We start from the raw sequence: 25,334 nt of genomic DNA on the forward strand, positions 1-25,334 counted from the left end.
CCTTTGTTGTAAACAGAGAAGTGTCTCTTTTTTTTCCTATTAATATAAATCAGTTGGCACTTCTCTATATTACATTTTATTTGCCACTTATTGACCTATTCGACCAGTTGTCTAAATCCATTTGATGTTTTATGCAATCCTCCTTGGAGTTTGTAATTCTTTGAAGTTTAGTATCATCCACAAGTTTGGAATTTATGTTGAAACAAAACATGTTGAACAATAACATGAGCATAGCACCCTCAAGGTTTTTTGACATAATTTAGTGGATAGAGATGACTTTCTGATGAAATTACAAAAGCTAAACAATATGCAATTATGTGATACATAAAAAATAAAGTTCAATTCAACAGAGTTAACATGATGTATGAAGAGGAAATCATGTTTGAGAAAGCAAATTGAGCTTTTGAGGGTATTACTGGCAGAATCAATAAGGAAAAGCTCACTGGTTTGTATTAGTCAGATGTTCTGTACAGGAGATTAATAAACAAAATTAAAGCACATGGCATCAGGGTGATGTACAAAGCAGTAATCATTTTGATTAACAGATAGAAAGCAGGGAGCAGTAATCTCAGACTGACAGGCTGTAGCCAATGAAATAATGCAAGGATCAGTACTGATCAGTACAGGGCCCTGCTTCTTCACAGTCTATATCAACGATTTGGTGGTGGAGCCAATTGAATATTTCCACATTTGCAGTTAGTACAAGTCTTTGTGGGAACGTAAGTTGTGAGAAGGTTGTAAAGAGACTTCAAAAGAATTTCACCTGAGTGAGTGAGCAAGAGCGAGACAGCAAAATATAATTTGGGTATGTGAGGTTGTCCAGTTTGATAAGAGTATTTCTTTAAATGCCTATATTCACCAAATTTAGAAAGAATGAAATCCAATCTCAAAGAACCTTAGTGAATTCTTAAAAAGATAGACAAAGTAGATGCAGAAAGGATGTTACCCTAACTGGGGTCTAGAGCCAAGGACACAATCACAGAATAAAAGGCAAGCCATTTAGAAATGAGAGAAGGAGGGCTTTCTTCACTCAGAAGGTGGATTATCTTTGCAATTCTTTACTCTAGAGTAATGTGGAGGTTCAGGCATTAAGTTCAAGACTGAGATTGATAGATTTACGGTCACTAAAAACCAGGTGTATGGAGATACTGCAGAAATAGGAGTTGACTTCGATGATAAGCCATGATTTAGAATACTAAGGTAAGTTTGAGGGGCTATCCTTGCGTTTCATTTCTATAGAAATTATAATGAACTGGATTTTCTTCTTTAAGATGGGTAAACAGAGTCAGGAAATTTCAAGAGAATGCCTACACGGGTAGAAGTTTGTAGCGGAATGTAGTGCAGTGCCTTCGGAAAGAATTAGGAGGCTGCCACAGGAGCTGCAGAGTACCAAAACTGACCGTTTAAATGGCTAACCTTAATGCTCTGGATTTTCATATTAGTTTAATAAACAGTAATATCCTCTAACCTTCACTCCTCAGACCCCCTCAGCCTTCTTTGAATCCTCATGCCCCGTTCACGCCACATTGTGCTGACTACCATCTTGGCTTCATAGCTTCCATGCCAAGCTATGACAGTTTCATGCCATTCAGCTCGTATACACGCTGTATAGAACAATAATCCTGATAGTGACTGTAGGATATGTTTTTTTAAGTCATTAATTCATAAAAATTATTTTTAACAATAGGTAATAAAATGTCAATCATCCAGACCAGTTAAGATATCAATAACAAAAACTATAAGCACTTGAAATCTCTATCTTGTATGAATAAACATTGTACAAATGTTAGAACAAATCAGCCAATGAAGATTTTTCCCCTGTAGCCCAACTGTTTCAACAATCTAATGGATGAGTCACTCGCAGCCAAACCTCGTTATGTAAAGACTTCTAATTTATATTAAAGTGCAGAGACATCAGTTTATATGTAAATATGGTCCTATTTAATAACGCACAATTTGAAAACACAACCATAGAGAGATGTGTTTTCAAAAATCCTACTGATTCAATTATTTGACATTGTAATCAAATGTTACATTGTTGAACAGCTTTCACTATTGAACATTTTTTGCATTATTCTTTCATAGTATTCACTTCCTGTTGTCTATCTTTCAGGGCAGAAAAGCTCCAGCTGCTGAATCACAGACCACTAACTGCAGTGGAAATACAGTTGGTAAATTTAATTTATTTAATTCCATCAAAAGATAGAAAAAATGCAAAATTGTGAACAATTTCAGAAAAATACCTCTTTGGCTATGAAAAAGAAAGTGATGGTCCTCAGAAGTCCATAATGAAAACAGATCAATTAGGATAATAATGGTATTCATCTAAGTCGTGTTCCTGCTTCAAAACAAGCCATGGACAGCTTCTGGAAGGATTTTTTTTAACAAATCAGGGTCAACATTTGGTTGCATCAGAAAATAAACAATACAAGTGAAATAATAAGACACTGCTTTAAGGAAAAGGGCAGTGATAAATCTACAATCAATTTAATTGCTATGCTTATCAGTTCCTTTCCAGTTTTGGAAAAAAACACAACCTTGAGCTATTATTACTAATGGTTGTAATATGGGTTCAGTGAAGTTCTTTTACAACCGGACGTTCTTACCCACTTGATGCAACAGCAAGACACCAACTTCTGTGAACAAGCAACCAAATTTATTAAACACAGTACAGTACAGGCTTTCTGGAGGAATCTTTAACACACCCCTCGCAGAGTTTTGGATTTGTGGCAAAAATCTCTCTCTCTGAACAAAAGAAACAGTTAAAATTTATTAAAGCTTGTACAAGCAATGTGACCCCCGACCCCACCTCACAAGCATGCGAGTTTGAGTCACAGTGAGGCACTGAACAAAAGGAAACACATCCTGTTTATGCAGGTCAATGGCCATGCTTACAGATGCTCTGGCCACTCCCCCACAGTCACATGCCACTCAAAACAATCCCCTGTTACTCTCAGTCACATGCAACCCCAGGTACAATACCAGGATGAGACCATCCTTGTAGATAATGCGAATGCTAGTGACCTAACCCTGGGGAACTATTATGCAGATGATTTCCTGACTCAGTAATTCCAAGACAATACAGGTGCGACATACCTCTGGCCATAAAGCATTTCTGAATGGAAGAGATTGAATTGATTGTTTAAGTTGACAATAGCAGGGGTGTAATGTCTAAATAAAGTGTAAATTACAATGGACAGTCATCTGCATTCTTTCATGGCTTTTGTCCCCACCCAAAGACAGTGCAGTTTAACCCTTTAACTTTACACTAACATCCGGAGAGATATTCCCATTTAATCTTTCAACATTACAGATCAAACCACTTCTAGAATCCTGTTGCACTGTTTTCAGAAAATTAAAGTCGAAGCTTTACAATTTTCTGACAATATATTTGTTTTTCAATATCAAAGTCAGTAAGCATGAGTCAGTTCAGTGACCTTTTGGGGCCTGTCTTCCAATCCAAAACTTTAAAAAGATATACAGATTCAAACGTTGTGTTTTTCTGTTCAGTGTATTGAAAAGGATAACAAATATTACAACAGGATCTGGACCAGATGGGCCAATGGGCTGAGAAGTGGCAGTTAGGGTTTAATTCAGATAAATGCGAGGTGCTGCATTTTGGGAAAGTGAATCTTAGCTTAATGGTAAGGTCCTAGGGAGTGTTGCTGAACAAAGAGACCTTAGAGTGCAGATTCATAGCTCCTAGAAAGTGGAGTCACAGGTAGATAAGATAGTGAAGATGAAGGGTTTTTGCCCGAAATGTCGATTTTGCTGCTCCTCGGATGCTGCCTGAACTGCTGTACTCTTCCAGCAGCACTAATCCAAAATCTGGTTTCCAGCATCTGCAGTCATTGTTTTTACCTCGTGAAGAAGGCGTTTGGTATGCTTTCCTTTATTGGTCAGAGTATTGAGTACAGGAGTTGGGAGGTCATGTTGCGGCTGTACAGGACATTGGTTAGGCCACTGTTGGAATATTGCATGCAATTCTGGTCTCCTTCCTCTCGGAAAGACGTTGTTGTGGTTCTGTTCGCCGAGCTGGAAGTTTTTGCTGCAAACGTTTCGTTCCCTGGCTAGGGAACCTCATCAGTGCTATTGGAGCCTCCTGTGAAGCGCTGCTTTGATGTTTCTTCCGGTATTTATAGTGGTTTGTTCTTGCCGCTTCCGGGTGTCAGTTTCAGCTGTAGTAGTTTGTATGTGGGGTCCAGGTTGATGTGTCTGTTGATGGATCTTCTTGCCGTTTCCGGGTGTCAGTTTCAGCTGTAGTGGTTTGTATATGGGGTCCAGGTCTATGTGTCTGTTAATGGAGTTTGTGAATGAATGCCATGCCTCTAGGAATTCCCTGGCTGTTCTCTGTCTGGCTTGTCCTATGATGGTAGTGTTTTCCCAGTCAAATTCATGTTCCTGGTTGTCTGAGTGTATGGCTACTAGGGATAGCTGGTCGTGTCGTTTTGTGGCTAGCTGATGTTCATGGATGCGGATTGTTAGCTGTCTTCCTGTTTGTCCTATATAGTGTTTTGTGCAGTCCTTGCATGGTATTTTGTAAACTACGTTAGTTTGGCTTGTGCTGGCTATTGGGTCCTTTGTTCTAGTGAGTTGTTGTCTGAGTGTGGAAATTGGCTTGTGTGCTGTTATGAGTCCTAAGGGTCGCAGTAGTCTGGCTGTCAGTTCTGAGACGCTCCTGACGTATGGTAGTGTGGCTAGTCCTTTTGGTTGTGGCATGTCCTCGTTCCGTGGTCTATCTCTTAGGCATCTGGTGATAAAGTTGCGTGGGTATCCGTTTTTGGCGAATACCTTGTATAGGTGTTCCTCTTCTTCTTTTCGCAGTTCTGGTGTACTGCAGTGTGTTGTGGCTCTTTTGAATAGTCTCCTGATGCAGCTTCGTTTGTGTGTGTTGGGGTGGTTACTTTCATAGTTTAGGACTTGGTCTGTGTGTGTTGGTTTCCTGTGTACCCTTGTGGTGAATTCTCCGTTGGGTGTTCTCTCTACTAACACGTCTAGGAATGGGAGTTGGCTATCCTTTTCCTCTTCTCTCGTGAATCGTATTCCTGTGAGTGTGGCGTTGATGATTCGGTGTGTTTTTTCTATTTCTGTGTTTTTGATGATTACAAAGGTGTCATCAACGTATCTGATCCAGAGTTTGTGTTGAATTTGTGGTAGGGCTGTATGTTCTAACCTTTGCATAACTGCCTCTGCTATGAGTCAGAGATTGGTGATCCCATGGGTGTTCCGTTGATTTGTTCGTATATCTGATTGTTGAATGTAAAGTGTGTGGTGAGGCACAGGTCCAGTAGTTTAAGTATGCCGTCCTTGTTGATAGGTTCGGCCTCCTGTGTTCTGTTATGTATGTCCAGTAGGTTGGCTATTGTTTCTCTGGCTAGGGTTTTGTCAATTGATGTGAACAGTGCCGTCACGTCGAATGATACCATGGTTTCTTCTTTGTCTATGTGTGTATTCCTGATGATGTCCACTCACAGGGTGGTGCATATATGGAATGAGCTGCCAGAGGAAGTGGTGGAGGCTGGTACAATTGCAACATTTAAGAGGCATTTGGATGGGTATACGAATAGGAAAGGTTTGGAGGAATGTGGGCCAGGTGCTGGCAGGTTGGACTAGATTGGGTTGGGATATCTGGTCGGCATGGACGGGTTGGACCGAAGGGTCTGTTTCCATACTGTACATCTCTATAACGCTATGACACTAAATAGAGTACCGGACAGTTGATGAAATGTTTTGGCATTGTCAGCTAAGTGTTTAATCATTAGCTTCTATAGGTCCTATATTAAAATAATATAAACTGTAAATATAGACTGATTATTCTGAGTGATTATAAAGATGAGACAGTTGGTTAATCATCTGAAGAAGTGAGTCTAGAATTCCTTCACTCATTTGTGAAATTGGGGCTTTTAGTTTAAACTTAATTCAACAGGACTTGACAACAAATCAAAGATATGCACAAATAATGACAACGACCAACTTTTCTTTAAGTCAGAGAAAAAAAATTAATCTCTTCCAAACATTCTAGAGACTAAAGCAAGAATGTTTTCTTGGCTTTTGTCTGGTTCATTGAATACAGCATAGATTGCATTGCCTGCACTTTGATTGACTTACTCTGAGACATCAGTACCTTGTATTTCTTCCGTTCACACTATCTTTATTCAGCCTTTCTGAGAGCCTTGCATGTTTTCATTTTTTTAACTCCAGTGAGAGTTTGTATTTGAAACTTGACCGTGTCAGCAGCTTTAGCTTTCAAGTGCATACTTTTCATGCTTTACGTTTAGATATCATGTCTATTTTATTCTATTCATCATCGGTGTTTTCTTCTCTGGTTTGTGTCCACTTGCCAAGATCTACTTTTACAGCCATATCTCCTTTCTCAGCACCTGCTTTGAGTTCTAATACATTCCACACTGATCTCAGCTTTTTCTTTCAGAAATACTGATCCATTCTGTGATGATCCATCCTCTGTTTTTTTTTGTGCAATCATTTGCACTCAGCATGTGCTCTTAACTTCTTGTTTTAGCAGCATCAGTTTAATTTGGCCTGGAGCAGTCTTTGTTCCTCATTCCAAATCATTCCCCAACCATTCAAAGAGACTGAAAACTTCTAAAAAAAAATTCAGACTTCCAGTGAAGGACTAAAGGATCATATGACAACATTTCAAGTTTTAAGACATGCAAACTAAAAGCTACATAAATTGCCTACTGAAATAATGTTTAGTTAATTTGAATAGGTAACCACAGAAAAGATTTCTTGTTTCACATTTTAGATCAGAAATCTCCCCCCTCAGTTATGCTTTACTTTGTTACCTAAGCGGGCATTGTGTTGGAAGGAGCCAGTCCAGAGTAATTTTTAGCTCCCTTTCTTTTTTTCAGATAGCTAACTTCATTATTTGAACCAATTTGCACAGTGTGTGTTACACTGGAGATCCCTCCCTCTAGATATAATTAGATGGATCTTCCAACTGGATTTAAAACTCTCACAATTATGGTCTCTTAAATCCAAGTACGAACTCCCGGTCCGCATTTGGTGTGGTGAAGAACAGGGACTTGCTGCATCAATCTCTGTGCTTGATTTAAGCCCTACGGACTGACACCGTCATGACAATTTGGTCTGAGCAAAACAGCATCAAATCAGATTGTAAAGGAAAGATATGTATAAGTTAAATGAAGAAGGTGGTTAGCAATTGAGATTTTATGAAAACAGTAATTCTTGAACAATCAGTCTAAAGAAGCCGTAAACATTAAAAAAAATTAGTAAAGAGAAAGCTGGTGTGCCAATCAAATCATTCAACAATTATTTTGGAAAATAATTTGTCTGTCAGTCTTTGCAATTTGTTTTGTAAAGTTTTAAACCAAATAAATGTTTTGAAAAATCTTCATCATAACTCATTCAAAATTGACTACGTGCCTCTTAATAGTCTCATTGATGTTTGTACTTGAAGATCTGACATTCTCATAAACATCTCGGCTTCAGTGTGATACATTTGCATTCCTTATGAATCAGTTGCAGTGTCAAACTTGAGTATGTACAATCTGCAGTTTCCGCAGTGGCATTTAGTTGCCTCCAGTACTTCTCATAAGAAATGGGTAAATTAAAAAGGGTACAATATGCTGAAACAACTGCACTAGCTTTTGTTTACTTTCATATTGTAAAGATTCTATCTCTTTCTACATTTCTCATTAAATAGTATCTCTGTGGAAAATAATTTTAATTTGACTTTTTTAAAGTGATGACAATGCAGTTAACATCAAAGAATTTGTTGGTTTTTTATTAAAATCATGCAGACCTACTTCACACAAAAAAGCCCGTCAGCCTGTCACGTCCACTACGGTCAAAATAACCACTTAACTATTCTAATCCCATTTTCCAGCACTTGGCCAATAGCCTGGGATGTCTTAGCATTGCAAGTATACTTACCTCTTAAACATTGAGGGCTTCTGCCCCTACCTTTGCAGGCAATGAGCTCCACATTTCCACCACTTTCTCGATGAAATCAATTTTCCACATATTCCCACTAAACCTCCTGCCTCTTACTTTGAATCTATGCCCACTGATGAAGCCTCCTCCACCATGTGGAAAGGTTTCTTCCAATTTGTCACCCTCATAATTTTACTCATCCCAACCATGTAGCCCCTCAGTCACCTCTGCTCCAAAGAAAACAAGATTAGAGTGGTGCTGGAAAAGCACAGTAGGTCAGGCAGCATCCAAGGACCAGGAAAATCTTGACTTTTGCCCTGCCCAAAGAAAATAACCCCAGTCCATCCAATAAATAAAAACTTTCCAGCTCAGACAATATCCTGGTAAATCTCCTCTGCATCCTCTCCAGTGCAATCACATCCCTCCGATAACGTGATTCTAGAACTACACATCGTACTGTCGCTGTAGCCTAACCAAATTTGTCTATAATGCCAGATTAACACCATCCCCCCCCCCCCTCCCCCCCCCCCCCCCCACCAACTCTTTAAAATCTCTACCTCGGTTAATAAAAGCAAATATCCATATGTCTTCTTCACCACTTTATCTACTTTTCTTGCTATCGTAAGGAATCAGATGACATGTGTACTGTTATGAAGTTGAAGGTGTATACTGTAGCTTTAAGAGAGAGTGAATACTGTTCTACACTGAGAGCTTACTAGAGAAGTCCTAGAGTATACTAGAAAATTGAAAATATGTAACATCTGGCTGTGAAATAGATACCTGAGTTGGTTGCTGTTTTGACACTTTAAATTTAACCAATCAGATTAAACTATGCCCCAGTATTCTAAACCCAATCAAGTTTGAATTTGTTATTTTGCCAATGTTGAACCAATGAGATGATCAGATGTTGGGGATATATAAAAGGCAGGCATTTTGAAAATCAGACAGATCAACTGCCATAGAGAGAAAGAAAGAGACCCAAGACATAGAAACACTTTCTATCAGAGGTACCTTTTCATATGAAACATCTTCACAGTGAAAAGAAAGAAGACGGCCCAGGGAGATCTTTAGCAGAAGATGAAAGACACCGAAGACGACAGTCGCTGTATGGTTTTGAAACTAAGTTGATGTAATTTTAATAAGTGTTTTATTGGAACAGTGTATTAGAGGCAGATAGCAAGCAGTAAAGAGAAAGGGAGGAGGCTTAAGAGTTGTGAATAGTTGTTATTTAATGTTCACTTTTAGTGTTAAAGAATAAATTGATGTTGTTTTCTTTAAATAGTGGAATTTTGAGAGTTAAAATATGTCAATTATATTTTAACAGATCATGAGGTGAGGTGAGCTTATCTGTGTGTTTAGTTTAATTAACAGAGGGGTTCACCACTGTGTCATAACAATACCAAGATCCTTCGGATTCTCAGTTCTTCCCAACATTCCCTTGCCTTGTTGGTCCTGTCCAAGTGTATCACCTCACTTAGAATTCCATTTGCTGCTGATCAGCCCATCCACATCCTTGGTAATCTAAAGTTATCCTCCACAGGGCGGCATGGTGGCTCAGTGGTTAGCACTGCTGCCTCACGGCGCCAAGGACCCACGTTCAATTACAACCTCAGGTGACTGTGTGGAGTTTGCACATTCTCCCCGTGTCTGCATGGGTTTTCTCCAGGTGCTCTGGTTTCCTCTCACAGTCCAAAGATATGCAGGTCAGGTGAATTGGTCGTGCTAAATTACGAATAGTGATAGTTGTATTAGTCAGGGGTACATACAGGGTAGGGGAATGGGTCTGGGTGGGTTACTCTTCGGAGGGTCGGTGTGGACTTGTTGGGTCGAAGGGCCTGTTTCCATACTATGGGGAATCTAGTCTAATCTAATCATCATTTACCACTCCACCAATTTTTATATCATCCTCAAACTTAATGATCAAGCCTCCAACATTAATTGTTTATATATACCTCAAGCAGTAAAGGCCCCACCTGATCTTTAAGGAGTCTGGTGGAACTCAATTTCTAGTCACACGAACACCCCCCATTCATCAACCTCTGCTTCCTGCTACTCGGCCAATTCTGGATCCAGTTAACCAAATTTCCTTGGATCCCATGGGTTCTTGCCTTGGCTCTCAGTTCACCATGCAGGACTTTATCAAAGCCTTGCTGAAGTCCAAGCAGATTACATTGAGTGTATTGCCCTCATCTATCTTCTTGGTTAGCGGTTCAAAAAATTCAATCAAGTTGGTCAGAGATGACCTCCCTTAGTGGGCGGCACGGTGGCACAGTGGTTAGCACTGCTGCCTCACAGCACCTGAAGACCCGGGTTCAATTCCCGACTCAGGCGACTGACTGTGTGGAGTTTGCACGTTCTCCCCGTGTCTGCGTGGGTTTCCTCCGGGTGCTCCGGTTTCCTCCCACAGTCCAAAGATGTGCGGGTGAGGTGAATTGGCCATGCTAAATTGCCCGTAGTGTTAGGTAAGGGGTAATGTAGGGGTATGGGTGGGTTTCGCTTCGGCGGGTCGGTGTGGACTTGTTGGGCCGAAGGGCCTGTTTCCACACTGTAAGTCTAATCTAATCTAATCTAATCTTAACAAAACCATGCTGACTGTTCTTGATTAATCTCTCCATCTTCAAGTGCAGATTAATTCTGACCCTCAGAATTGCTTTCAATAGTTTCCCTGCCACTGATGTTAGACTAACTTCCCTGTAGTTTATCCCAGTTTATCCCTTGAATAATGGCTGCCTTCCAGTTCTCAGGTACCTCTCCTGTAATCAGGGAGGAATTGAAAATTATTGCCATTACCAATTTCCCTGCTGTTTCTTCTCTTGCCTCACTCAACAGCCTGGAGATTTATCTACTTTTAAGTCTTACCAGGTCACGTAGAACCTCCTCTCTGTCAATACTAATTTCTTTAAGTATATCATAGTCCTCTTGCCAGATTTCCATATTCACCTTGTCCTTCTCATGTGTGAACACTGAAACCAAGTCTTCATTTCAAACTGTACCTACATCCTCTGGCTCCACACACAAATTATCACTGTGGTCGTTAATGGGCCCTAATCTTTCCATGGTAATCCTTTTATCCATAATGTACTTGTAAAATGAATTAGAATTTTCCTTTATTTTATTTGCCATCATTCTTTCATGACCCCTTTTTGTTCTCCTGATTTTCTTAAGTTTACTCCTTGCACATTCTGTACTCCTCTAGGACCTCTGTTGTTATAAGCGTTCAGAATCTTTAAACAAAACTTTAATTAAGATAAATTTTAAATAAAAGCTGGATTTTCCTGGCAGCTGATGTCGGGACATTTTACTGCTGCTCTTTAAATGTGGAAATACTGTACAAAGGCAAAGTTTGTTTTTCTGGTTTGAGCCTTAGACTCTCTCCTCCTGCCCCAAACCCCTATGGATTGTCTGGTCTAGAGAAGGTCCTAGCACGAATCCTACTGCTCTTCTGCTTGGCTGCCAAATAGACAAATAAAGCGAAAAGGGAGCAAGTGTTTATCCTGTTTCCACCTCCATTACATTTATTCCATTAACAAACACAGTGACAGGGAAGTCGCAGAAATTTTAGAAAATAAAGATGTGGGATACTGACATCAAAATTTTTCCCTATCCATTTTTTTTTAATAACTACATTACCTTATACTTTCTTGAATGAGGTAATGTTTCAATGAAAATTGCAGAAAGAGGAAATTCAGAAAATCACGTTAATCATTCCCACTCCTGGATTTTACAAGAGGATCTTGGAATCAAACACTTTTCTACATGACCATATCCAGGAGACTGCATTAGCTCAAAATCATTATAAAATATTATAACTGGCTTCAGTTACTGAAAATAACTGTTTCTACATAGTTTAATTTCTTTAGATATTGAACTTTCAAATTAATGTATTTTGGGACTTCCTGTTACCAGATAATGCTTGTAGAAACTCTTGACAATAAACTGATGTTTTGTTCACTCATTTATGTGCAATGGATTAAAATTTAACAATTTTCATGAACAAATATAAAATTATCTGTTTTAATATTTCAGATGGTAGAAGAGAGTGAGGAGAGATTAACAGAAGAACAGATAGAAGAACTACTACAGACAATCAACAGCATTTTGCCAGGGGACCCTGATGAGCAAACTGCAACTCAGCAGGAGGATGAGATGGATATGGTTGTTGGAGAAAAAGGAAATCAATAGATAGAAAGTTAACAAAATCCAGCCAATACATTCCATTTCTGTCCAGGAAATGTTTTGATGATTGATCTACCTTGGCTTTGGTATTTAAACTCGATTGACTATACTTGGACTCAACACAGTAATGGTAATTTCAGATACTGTACACATGTTTTCAGTTATATTCCATACTGTACAGTGTGAGACATAAGCTATGACTGATGAGTGTTTATCTTAACCCAGAACTAATATTTTTACTTTTCAAATAGTGCAAAAACCACAATTCTTAAACCTCCATAACTATGAATTTGGTTTAAAACTGACTAAATTTGGTTTAAAACTGACTAAATTTGTACCTTGCATGCTTATAGTTAGTTTATGAAAAACATTTTTCTAGACTAGCTTACATAGGGACATATGTGCAGAACTGAGATAGATTTGATTGTGCATTTTAAAAACATATTAATTCTATATTGGAAACTGTAACATGAAATAAACTGAAACAACACATCTGGTATGGTAACACATCTGAGTGCAGTTATGGTCTCTTTATTTGAGGAAGCGTGTTCTGGCTTTGGAGGGAATATAACAATTGTTTACCAGACTCATTCCTTGAATAGCAGGATTGGTTAGGACGAAACCCTTGAGTTTAGAAGAATGAAGGGTGGGGGGAGGAATATCTCATATAAATCTAAAGAATTCTAACAGGATTAGACAGTACAAATGTAGAAAGGATGCTCCTGATGCCCACGTGTCCAGAACCAGTGGTCACAATTTAATGATACAGTTAGGCTATTTAGGACTGAGAAGAAACATTTCCACCCCAGAGATTGGTGAGCCTATGGAATTCTCTGCCACATAAATCAGTTGAGGCTAAAACATAGAATGTTTTCAAGAAAGAGATATTGTTCTTGGGATAAAGGGATTGAAGGCTCTGAGGAGAAAGCAGGAACAGGGTCAGAGCGCTGAATAGTCTATTCCTGCTTCTATTTTCTATGTAACAGCAACCTTAAAGAAGATAAGAGCTCAATAACATCTGGTACTTCCTGCACAAATATACTTGAAAATGTATTTGTAAAATTATTGCTCTTTTCAACATTCAACCATGTTGACTGGATGTAACAGCTGCAAATTTTGTTCAGGGCCTTACAGGATGTAAATAATCCCTTGCAAGCCTTCAATTTTGCTTTCTTTGACATGAGAAAGGAGTAGAAAAGTTCCTGAACTAACCATTCATATTTATATTAAGCTCTATTCATGGAAAAGCAACCACTGAATATCTTCCATGATGGAGAGAGAGATGCAGAAGACTGACCTCTAAACTGTTATTATTTTTAATGTCCATAGAACATCATTGATGTATACTAGCCTGCAAAATAAACTGGAGCAGACCAGAAATAATATATAGATGCAAAACTAATTGCAATTCTGCTTTTTTTGATTCTGCATTAATCTGGATGACAGATGCATCAGTCTACCATGTAATCAAAATTGTTCACTCTATGTCATTCCATAGGCAATAACATATTTGTGTATTAGTAGAATTAAGGAGATAATGTGGAATTATGTTAGTAACATTCACTTTCTCTTTGTGGTAAAATAGTGTGAAAATGAAGATTACATCGTGCTTAACTATACTTGGAACACTTCCATCATGAATACTGTACAAAATATTTAGATATTCAAGTAACTTTCTCATTGAGAATACAGAAATAAAGTTTATGTGAAAGGATCATGCAGTCAAAGATAACCAAGTATCATAGATTCTCAATTGAAACCGCTTTTAAAGGTTTCTATTCTTATCAATAGAACTTCGTAAATATATTAGCCCAGGTTTTACTGTGCTCATGATGGTCTGCTAATATGTGCTGTTATTACACTTTATAACCCAAACTTTGGGGGTGCATATATGCGCGCAATAGAGTTCAGAAATCCTGCTGTAGTATGAATATGGGCAAATTCACCACTTATGAAGATTTTTTGTCAGTGTTGTAGGTTGTGGTTTCCAGTGGAAAAAACCTTGAATCAGTTTACAGGTTTTTTTTTAATTTGGCCCAGTGAGAAAATAGTACTTGGTGATTTTTCAACTTTCAAAATGGCTATGCAGGAATCTTAAATATTTTATTTCACTGATTTACATCATAAGACTTTTAAAAAATAATTCTGCTCATCTTTTTAAAAATTACAATATACCTTCTTAACATTTTTCCATTCAAATTTATATGAAACCATGTTTACATACAATTGCCAAGTAATGCTGTCGATTAGATTCTCTAAAATGGTTTCAATTATTGTACTGTGATCCCTACATATTAAAGAACATTGCAGATCCAAGTTAAGGACTATACCATGAGGAAATCTTCTTGGCTTCCAAAGGACATTCCTGTCCCCACCATTGGATTACATAAGTGGACACTTTAGATTATGTATAGTAATGAGGGTCATCTGCTGACCTCAATTGCTGAGCCAAGGCCTGGATTTTGCTGGAATATTGTAAGCCAAGCTCTCTGTTTGTCATCATTACTCATCAGAAGTAGTAAGTTTAGACATTCATAATGCACAGAAAAAAGTAAAAATCCAGAAGTTGTTTTCAGTGATACTGTGCTTCTCCAGAGGATACATCGTTAAGGTCCTTCTAGATTGCAATCTCTCGACAATTAATTCAGCCACAGACACTTACATTTTTACACTTGATCTTGCTATAACACCCCCTGAAAAGGTTGCACCTTATAGAATAATTGCAACTAGGTGTAATAAAGTATTAAATTCATAATTACTACAAAACACCTCATTGATTCTAAAAAGCAAATTGTACATGTGAAATGTCAAATTTCTCTATTATAAAATTCCAAATTTTTAATTAACTTTAATTTAGATCTATCATTATTTAGTTCACTATCGAACATTGAAATAAAAAAAGAATTACTGTTATAAACTTCCACGCTTGCTATCTGTGAGAACATTTCAGTGTGATGACTGCTTGCAAAAATTACTGCTGCTGGACACATGGAGATTTCCTTGATTTGGTGCCAGGTTTAAATTGTCAATGCGATAGGGTAAGTCCATATGCTGAAATCACTGGAACTTTATAAGAAGTTTCTTTAGGGCCAACAGCAAGTTGTGTTGTTTATCCACTGTTGGTGAAATCCAACCCAAGGTTTTGGTACCTTTTTCCAAATAGAAATTAAGAAATTCTTATTTATACTTCTAATCGTGTCATGTGGCAGAGAAATGCAATCATTATTGCTATGTCGACTAAAGCACAGTATTCCCTCTTCCTTTGCAAAACACAGCACCTGGACTTAAATAAGGAAGAGGGGTTGATGGAACTGTGGTGCTTACGTGTGATATTGCTGAAAGAGGCTGAGTGCCTCCCATTCTTCAAAGCAGCGCCTAGATATTTCCGTCTAGCTCTGTGGACATGATTAAGCTACAGGAAATTCACTGTTTTTGTTTATCTGCCAAATAAACTGACTGTCAGGATATATTCTTTCCAAGTCAAGAGACTCCCTGATTAAAAATGGTCAGAACCAATAATATCCAAGGACACCAAGAACAGTTTGATCATTGTAACCACAGAACATATGGGGTGCATATGGCAACAACATGCTGTAACACGTCACTCACCTTGCAGCAGAACCCAGTTGTTATGACAGAGAGACAGACAGCCAAATCAAATCAGTCTCCCTATCCCTGAATTCACAACACAGTAAAATTAATCATTCAATGACCTTCAAACTGTCCTATCGTTCCTAACCAGACTTTTTGAATAATTGATATCAGGTACCAAGTTTATAGTTTGAACAAAAAATAATTATTTATTATTAATACTGTAGCTTTAACAGAGCAAATTTAAACAATGTATTCTAATCATGTCTCCGGTTTAAACACAATCTTCTTTGATTCTAGCCCCCATTTTAACAGACACAGTTTAGGGATAAACTGAAAGAAAAATTAAAGCAGTTTCCAAGATGCAAATGATCACTGACACCTTGGATTATATCTTGTTTGATTTCTGACAATCCAAATAGCTTCTAGTAGGCTCTAAGGAATATTCATTTAATTCTGTGGCTGAGATTCTATTCTCTACACTTTCAGTAAGTTATTAATGGGTGGATAACCAGGGAGCAAACCTCTGGACTGCAGCTTTCACAGCCAAAACTGTTCTAACCAAAAAAATCACAGCTCAAATCCAATTCAAAATTTGATTTCTCTTTGGTATTTTTTTCAACATTCTCTTTGTTAGACTGATTGGCACTGGCAGCCTTCTGATAGCCCCTTATTAATATCCAAGCATCTGTCAACACTTGAGGTTCCAGAATTGAAATGTCTACAGCATTCTTTGAACAATGAGAATGAGAGGACATGATTTCAGGATAAAGGAGAGCAGTTTTAAAATAGGGGTGAAGAGAAATTATTTCTCTTGAACGGTCACAATCTATGGAATTTGCTGCCCTAAAAGTGCATTGGACCCCAGGATGTTGAGTAAATTTCAGGAGATAGACAGATTTTTAATTAGTAATGGGTTTAACAGCTGTGAAGAGCGGGTAGGAAAATGGAGTTGAAGCTGCAATGAAATCAGCCGTGTTTTTATCAATGGTGGAGCAGGGTTGAGGGGCTGAATTGCCTACTCCTCTTAGTTCTTAAGTTCTGACAACAATCAATCGCCTAAGCCAGGTCTCATCAACAAATATAAGTTTGTTCTTTCTTTTTTCAAGCAACTGCTGAAGATCAACCCACAGGTCTAAATCAAAAATGATTAAAATAAAGTACAAAAATTCCCACAGTACATAAACCCAAGATTTGGTTATCACTACTAATGTGTGCAAATACCTCTGGAAAAATACATTAGGTGCAATAAAAAATTTTGGATAGATAAGAGTTCCATTCAAAGTGTCAACCTTGTCAAAACATTAATTTTGTTTGAATCCTGAGTAGCAACTGTACTGTATCACTCTTTTGCATTGCTGCATTGAAATATGTAAATATCACCTATTTTTAAACAGGTATATAAGTTCATTAAATAGAAGACAAAGGAAGTTAATAAGTAAAGAATGATTTCAATCAATATCGCCATTACTCTAATGTACAAACACACATCACTTGGATATACAATCCCACACAAACTCACATCACACAAATATACACACACACAAACTCATGTCACTCGGATGTACACTCACTCAAACAAATACATATCCTTTAAATGTACACACTCAACACGTCACTCAGAGATGTCTGTTTAAGTGTGTAGACATCACCCAGATGTATACTCTCACACAAGCATGTCATTCAGATGAACACACACACAAACATGTCCCTCAGTGATGAAAGCTCACGCATATCACACAGACAGAGGATGCAGGCAGAAACTTTTTACAGTCAGCCTGGGGATGAGAGAGGTCCACAGGGATTCCTAATGTTGTCTTAGTAAAACACTCACCCCAAGATTTCTTTACTGTTGATGGCCAATTAATATGAAGTGCAGAATTCAAGTAAAATACATGAGACGTCTGTGTATGGAACCACAGGAAATGGGTGAGATACTAGATGACAATTTTGCATCATTATTGACTATAGAGAAAGGCATGGAAGCTAGGGAATTGTATTTTCTGGGTCTGTAGATTATGAAGGAGCAAAAAATGGCCTTTGCAGTGATATGTACTTCTTGTCAGATGTGGGAGTTTAAAGAGAGTTTAAGGGTTACTGAGGATTATATCTGCCATAAATGCTGTTGGATGTGAATCTTATCAGATCGAGTGGATTGGTTGGAGAGACAGATAGAAGCAATGAGGAATTTGCAACAGCAACAGTATGTGATGGATGGCAGTTATAGGAAGGGGGGGAAGTCTCAGAGACGGTCACATAGATGGGTTGACTCCAGGAATGGTGAGAGAGGTCAGCACCTAGGGCAGGAGTCTTTTGTGGATATACCCATTTCAAACAGGTATGCTGTTTTGGAAAATATAGGGGGTGATGGATTCTCAAGGGAACAAAGCACGAACAGCCAATGTTTCTGAGACTGGCTCTAATGCAACGAGGAGTACGTCGGCTTCCAAGACATCAATTGTGTTAGGAGATTCTGTAGTCAGAGATACAGACAGATGTTTCCGTGGCCAGCAGAGAAAAGGCAGAATGGTGTGTTGCTTCCCTGCTGCCAGGACCAAGGATGTCCCAGAGAGGGTGCAGAATGTTCTCTCAGGGGAGAGGGGCCAGCAGGAGTTCATTGTCCACATTGGAACCAACGACATTGGAAGGGAAAAGGTTGAGACTCTGAATGGAGATTACAGAGAGTTAGGCAGAACTTTAAAAAGGAGGTCCTCAAGGGTAGTAATATCTGGATAGTGAGGACAGGAATAGGAGGATACAGCAGATGAATGCATGGCTGAGGAGCTGATATATGGGAGAAGGATTCACATTTTTGGATCATTGGAATCTCTTTTGGGGTAGAAGTGACCTATACAAGAAGGACAAATTGCACCTAAATTGGAAGGGAACTAATATACTGGCAGGGAAATTTGCTAGAACTGCTTGGGAGGATTAAAACAAGTAGGGTGGGACCCAGGGAGATAGTGAGGAAAGAGATCGATTTGAGACGGGTACAGCGGAGAACAGAAGTGAGTCAAACAGTCAGGGCAGGCAGGGACAAGGTAGGACTAATAAATTAAATTGCATTTATTTCAATGCAAGGGGCCTAACAAGGAAGGCAGATGAACTCAGAGCATGGTTAGGAATGTGGGACTGGGATATCATAGCAATTATATAGACGTTCCAGGATACAAATGCTACAGGAAGGATAGAAAGGGAGGAAAGAAAGGAAGGGGAGTGGTATTTTTGATAAGGGATGGCATTACAGCTGTGCTGAGAGAGGATATTTCTGGAAATATATCCAGGGATGTTTTTTGGGTGGAACTGAGAAATAAGAAAGGGATGATCACATTATAAGGTTTGTATTATAGACCTCCCAATAGGCAGAGGGAAATTGAGAAACAAACTTGTAAGGAGATCTCAGCTATCTATAAGAATAACAGGGTAGTTATGGTAGGGGATTTTAACTTTCCAAACATCGACTGGGACTGCCATAGTCATAAAAGTTTAGATGGAGAGGAATTTCTTAAGTGTGTACAAGACAATTTTCTGATTCGGTATGTGGATGTTCTTACTAGAGAAGGTGCAAAACTTGACCTACTCTTGGGAAATAAGGCAGGGCAGGTGACTGAGATGTCAGTGGGAGAGCACTTTGGGGCCAGCGACCATAATTCTATTTGTTTTAAAATAGTGATGGAGAAGGATGGACCAGATCTAAAAGTTGAAGTACTAAATTGGAGAAAGATCAATTTTGACGGTATTAGGCAAAAACTTTCGAAAGCTGATTGGGGGTAGATGTTTGAAGGTAAAGGGACGGCTGCAAAATGGGAAGCCTTCAGAAATGAAATAACAAGAATCCAGAGAAAGTATATTCCTGTCAGGGTGAAAGGGAAGGCTGGTAGGTATAGGGAATGCTGGATGATGAAAGACCATTGAGGATTTGGTTAAGAAAAGGAAGGAAGTATATGTCAGATATAGATGTTATAGATCGAGTGAATCCTTAGAAGAGTATAAAGAAAGTAGGAGTATACTTAAGAGGGAAATCAGAAGGGCAAAACGGGGACATGAAATAGCTTTGCCAAAAGAATTAAGGAGAATCCAAATAGTTTTTACAAATATATTAAGGACAAAAGAGTAACTAAGGAGAGAATACGACCCCTCAAAGATCAGCAAGGTGGCCTTTGTGTGGAGCCACAGAAAATGGGGGAGATACTAAATGAATATTTTGCTTCAGTTTTTACTGTGGAAAAGGATAAGGAAGATATAGACTGGAGGGAAATAGATAGTATCATCTTGCAAAATGTCCAGATTATAGAGGAGGAAGTGCTGGATGTCTTGAAATGGTTAAAAGCGGATAAATCCCCAGGACCTGATCAGGTGTAACCGAGAACTCTGTGGGAAACTAGAGAAGTGATTGCTGGGCCTCTTGCTGAGATATTTGTATCATCAATAGTCACAGGTGAGATGCCGGAAGACTGGAGGTTGGCAAAAGTGGACTGTTTAAGAAGGGCAGTAAAGACAAGCCAGGGAACTATAGACCGGTGAGCCTGACCTCAGTGGTGGGCAAGTTGTTGGAGGGAATCCTGAGGGACAGGATGTACATGTATTTGGAAAGGCAAGGACTGATTCGGGATAGTCAACATGGCTTTGTGTGTGGGAAATTATGTCTCACAAACTTGATTGAGTTTTTTGAACTAGTAACAAAGAAGATTGATGAGGGCAGAGCAGTAGATGTGATCTATATGGACTTCAGTAAGGCATTCGACAAGGTTCCCAATTGGAGACTGATTAGCAAGGTTAGATCTCATGGAATACAGGGAGAACTAGCCATTTGGATACAAAAGTGGCTCAAAGGTAGAAGACAGAAGGTGGTGGTGGAGTTTTTCAGTTTTTCAGACTGGAGGCCAATGACCAGTGGAGTGCCACAAGGATCGGTGTTGGGCCCTCTACTTTTTGTCATGTACATAAATGATTTGGATGCAAGCATAAGGGGTACAGTTAGTAAGTTTGCAGATGACACCAAAATTGGAGGTGTCGTGGACAGCGAAGAGGGTTAGCTCAGATTACAACAGGATCTTGACCAGTTGGGCCAATGGGCTGAGAAGTGGCAGATGAGTTTAATTCAGATAAATGCGAGGTCCTGCATTTTGGGAAAGGAAATCTTAGCAGGACTTATACACTTAATGGTAAGGTCCTAGAGAGTGTTGCTGAACAAAGTGACCTTGGAGTGCAGGTTCATAGCTCCTTGAAAGTGGAGTCACAGGTAGAAATGGGATAGTGAAGAAGGTGTTTGGTATGCTTTCCTTTATTGGTCAGAGTATTGAGTACAGGAGTTCGGAGGTCATGTTGCGGCTGTACAGGACATTGGTTAGGCCACTGTTGGAATGTTGTGTGCAATTCTGGTCTCCTTCCTATCGGAAAGATATTGTGAAACCTGAAAGGGTTCAGAAAAGATTTACAAGGATGTTGCCAGGGTTGAGGCTGAACAGGCTGGGGCTATTTTCCCTGGAGCATCGGAGGCTGAGGGGTGACCTTATTGAGGTTTACAAAATTATGAGGGGCATGGATAGGATAAATAGATAAAGTCTTTTCCCTGGGGTCGGGGAGTCCAGAACTAGAGGGCATAGGTTGAGAGTGAGAGGGAAAAGATATAAAAGAGACCTAAGGGGCAACCTTTTCACGCAGAGGGTGGTATGTGTATGGAATGAGCTGCCAGAGGATGTGATGGAGGCTGGTACAATTGCAACATTTAAGAGGCATTTGGATGAGTATATGAATAAGAAGTGTTTGGAGGGATATGGGCTGGGTGCTGGCAGGTGGGACTAGATTGGGTTGGGATATCTGGTCGGCATGGACGGGTTGGACTGAAGGGTCTGTTTCCATGCTGTACATCTCTATGACTCTAATAGACCATTGAGGCTAATGTCAGGGTGGATACATTGTTGGAGGGAATTCTGAGAGACAGGATCTATGTGCATTTGGAAAAAGAAGGACTAATTAGGGATAGTCAGCATGGCTTTGTGCCTGGAAAATAGTGTCTCACCAACCTGATTGAGATTTTTGAGCAAGTGACCAAGAAGATAGATAAGAGCAGTAGATGTTATTTACTTGGACTTTAGATAAGTCTTTAATAATGTTTCGCATTGTAGACTGATTAGTAAAGTTAGATCACATGGGATTCAGGGAGATCTTGCAATTGGATACAAAATTGGCTTGATGGTAGGAGACAGGCTGATGGTGGTGCAGGGTTGTTTTTCAGACTAGAGGCCTGTGACCAGCAGTGTGCCACATCGATTGGTGCTCTGTCCACCATTGTTTGTCATTTGTATAAACGATTTGAATGAAAATATAGGAAGCATGATTAGCAAGTTTGCCTCTGACACCAAAATTGGTGGTCTAGTAAACAGTGAATGTTATCTAAGAGTATAAAGGGATCTTGATCAACCGGGCCTTAAGTCAAGGAGTGGCAGATGGAATTTAAATAAATGTGAGATGTTGCATTTTGGTAAGACAACCCAGGGCAGGACTTATCGCAGCCAAGGTCCTGGGGGGGTGTTGTTGAAATAAGATACCTTGTGGTTCAGGTACATAGTTGCTTGGAAGTGATGTCACAGGCAGACAGGATAATGAAGAAGATGTTTGGCACGCTTCCCTTCATTGGACAGAGCATTGAGCATGGAAATTAGGAGGTCATGTTGCACCTGTATAGGACATTGATGGGACCACTTTTGGGATACTGTGTACAATTCTGGTCATCCTGCTATAGGAAGGATTTATTAAATTAGAATGAGTACAGAAAAGATTTACAAGCATGTTACTGAGACTGAAGAGTTTGAGTTATAAGGAGTGGCTGAACAGGCTGGGACTTCTTTCCCTGATGTGTAGGTAGTTGAGGGATGACCTTCTACAGGTTTATAAAATCATGAGGGGCATAGATAAGGGGAATAACCAAGGTCTCTTCCTGAGGGTACAGAATTCCAAAACTAAAGGGCATAGGTTTAGGGCAAGAAGGGAATGATTTAAAAGGGACCTAAGGTGCAGTGTTTTCACACAGAGAATGGTTATATATGGAACAAGCTGCCAAAGGAAGTGGATGATGCAAATACAGTTACAACATTTAAACTTTGGGCGGCACAGAGACTTAGTGGTTAGCACTGCTGCATCACAGCACCAGGGACCCTGGGATCAATTCCAGCTTTGGGAAAATGTCTGTGTGGAGTTTGCACATCCTACCCATGTCTGCGTGGGTTTCCTCCGGGCACTCCGGTTTTCTCCCAGAATCCAAAAGATGTGCAGGTCAGGTGAGTTGGCCATGCTAAATTGCCAGGGGTGAGTGGATTATGTGCATTAGTTAGGGGTAAATGTAGTAATAGAGTAGGGGAATGGGTCTGGGTGGGTTACTCTTTGGAGGGCAGATGTGGATTTGTTAGGCCAAATGGCCTGTTTCCACACTGTAGGGACTCTATGAGTCTATGATTTAAAAGACATTTGGACAGGGACATGTATAGCAAAGATTTAGAGAGATATGGACCAAATATAGGCAAATGGGTCTATTTTAGTTTGGGAAACCTTGTCAGCATGGATGAGTTGGATCAAAGGGTCTGTTTCCATGCTGTTGGACTCTATGAGTCTAGAATAAACAATACCTCCCATTGTTAGCATTTGTACAGTCTCAGGTTAATCATCAAAGTGACATTGGGCCTGAATTTGTTAAGGAGACTTTTACCAAACTGTTTCCATGATTCTGTTAAGCAATTCAGTAAAATGGTGAGGAAATGGCCTGTCCATTGAACTGCCACAGATCGCTGAACAATTTGCATCATTTTACATTTAGCCTCATGAAATTGGCAAGTCTGTATCAACCTCCTTATATGTTTCAAGAAATTCCTGCCCAGTAAATAAAAATTAAATTCATCCAAGATTCAGGCTTGTACTTCCAACATAAATACTCTTTTAACGTTAAGATTCAAATACCTGCAATTTCCAGGTGAGAAAGCAGTCGCATTTCTTTAACAAATATTTTAAGAGATTTAAAATTTTGTAGTTTAACTTTTTCTGCCTTTGCTTTTTCCCAATTAATCTAATTGTACTTACCCCTCCTTTATTTCACTTTGTGGACCTGATTTGGTTCTAATTCACTCACTCTAATTCACTCTCCTTGTCTGTTTTTTTTCTCAAACCTGAAGCCTGATTGGTTAAAGAGACAGAGACTGTTGGTTCCATTATTTGTCAGCTTTCCAGTTACTCCATTGCTCTTATAATGTAATTGCCAGCTTACATGTAAAACGTAGAATGATTCCAAGATGGAACTAGGCCAATAGGCCTTTCACAACCATGCCAACTGTCTGAAAGGAGATTCAACTGCTCCCTCCCTCCACCCTTTATTTCTGTTCTTTTGCAGATTATTTTTCTCTTAAGTTGCTTACCCAATTTCCAAAAACTTGTAGTGGAGGCAGCATCTTTTCAAGATGATGGGTGAGGGGAGTCATGCAAATTCAGGGTGCAAAATTCTGTCCTCATTTTCAAGTAACATTGGACATTTTAGAATAACCAATGCCTACCATTGTCATTGTTAGCATTTGTACAGTGTAACGCTTACCCTACATTTTGAATCTTCCTTGCAGATACTGGTTATGAACTAGTGTGAAATTATGGAGTATAGCCAAATTATGTTCCAGACTTGGAATTTTAGTCCACTTTGATATCAGTAAGCAAACAATTAATTAAATTCACTGAAGATTTATATCATTACTCTCATTAAAACATTTAGAGTCATATCTGGTTCAGGTCATTAACTTAGGTAAAATAGGTTACGACTTAATTTTGCAATGTAGACAGCAGAAATCAAATAAAGAACAAAAGAGGAATCATGTCTTCTCCCTCTCAAATGATTTCAACAAACTTCAAGGCTTTGAATTGCAAAAGAGTTCAACATGGGGTCTGTTCAGGGTATGGTATAGTACATGCCCAACTTTTCAACTTATTTAGGCGCTGTCTGTTGACAGGTTTAGAAAACAACCATATGTTTCTAAGTACCATCAATGTTTTTATCTTTACTTGAATGTTCTGCTTTCAGATGCATAAAGGCAGCCTGAGCCAGAACATGAAATAACAGCACAATAAGCACATTCTGTTTCCAATACAGACAACTCCTCAAGGGCTGCAAGCTTATGTAACCACAGATATAAAGAAAGAAATTACCCTGAGTATTTTCAGGCAAATTTGCCAAACTGTTATTTTCTCTTTCTGTTTTCTATAATGTCTGCTTTCCTAAAAGTTTTGATAATTCTCCAGTGCTTGGTAAATTTGTTTATATTAGCCATATGTACAGAAAGTTCAGCACTTTGCCTTCTGGATGTGCATATCAATACAATTTTGTTCACAGAGCTAAAAATCTGGCTGAGTTTGCTATCTGTTTCTCAAATAAATCACTTGAGGGTTTTAAAGCTCAATATACTCTAATAAGTGGCTTTAAAACACAGGCTGTAATGGAAACTGAAACAGCATCAGAATTCGAGGTCATATTCAATTTCATTACCTTCGTTGTGTCACAGGATACTGATTTAAGTTATTGTATTTGCAAAAAATAATCTTTTAATGCTTTAGGAGTTAAGCACAAATGACTGCTAAAGAACAGCATGGTTGAAATAAGCACTGAAAACTGATTGTTG

General features: G+C 39.0%; 1 protein-coding gene across 1 annotated transcript in view; it reads left to right on the forward strand.

Annotated features, from left to right (window-relative positions):
- The window catches only part of crcp (calcitonin gene-related peptide-receptor component protein), a 92,324-nt gene extending 78,833 nt beyond the window's left edge, over positions 1 to 13,491 (forward strand). The window contains exons 5-6 of the mRNA XM_060848051.1: positions 2,114 to 2,171; positions 11,944 to 13,491. Coding sequence (XP_060704034.1) covers positions 2,114 to 2,171; positions 11,944 to 12,099 — 214 coding nt within the window. The 3' untranslated portion in view covers positions 12,100 to 13,491. The remainder of the gene's footprint in view (positions 1 to 2,113; positions 2,172 to 11,943) is intronic.
- The last annotated feature ends 11,843 nt before the right edge of the window (positions 13,492 to 25,334 follow it).

The sequence above is a fragment of the Hemiscyllium ocellatum genome, chromosome 31, assembly GCF_020745735.1.
Source record: "Hemiscyllium ocellatum isolate sHemOce1 chromosome 31, sHemOce1.pat.X.cur, whole genome shotgun sequence".
NCBI lineage: Eukaryota > Metazoa > Chordata > Chondrichthyes > Orectolobiformes > Hemiscylliidae > Hemiscyllium > Hemiscyllium ocellatum.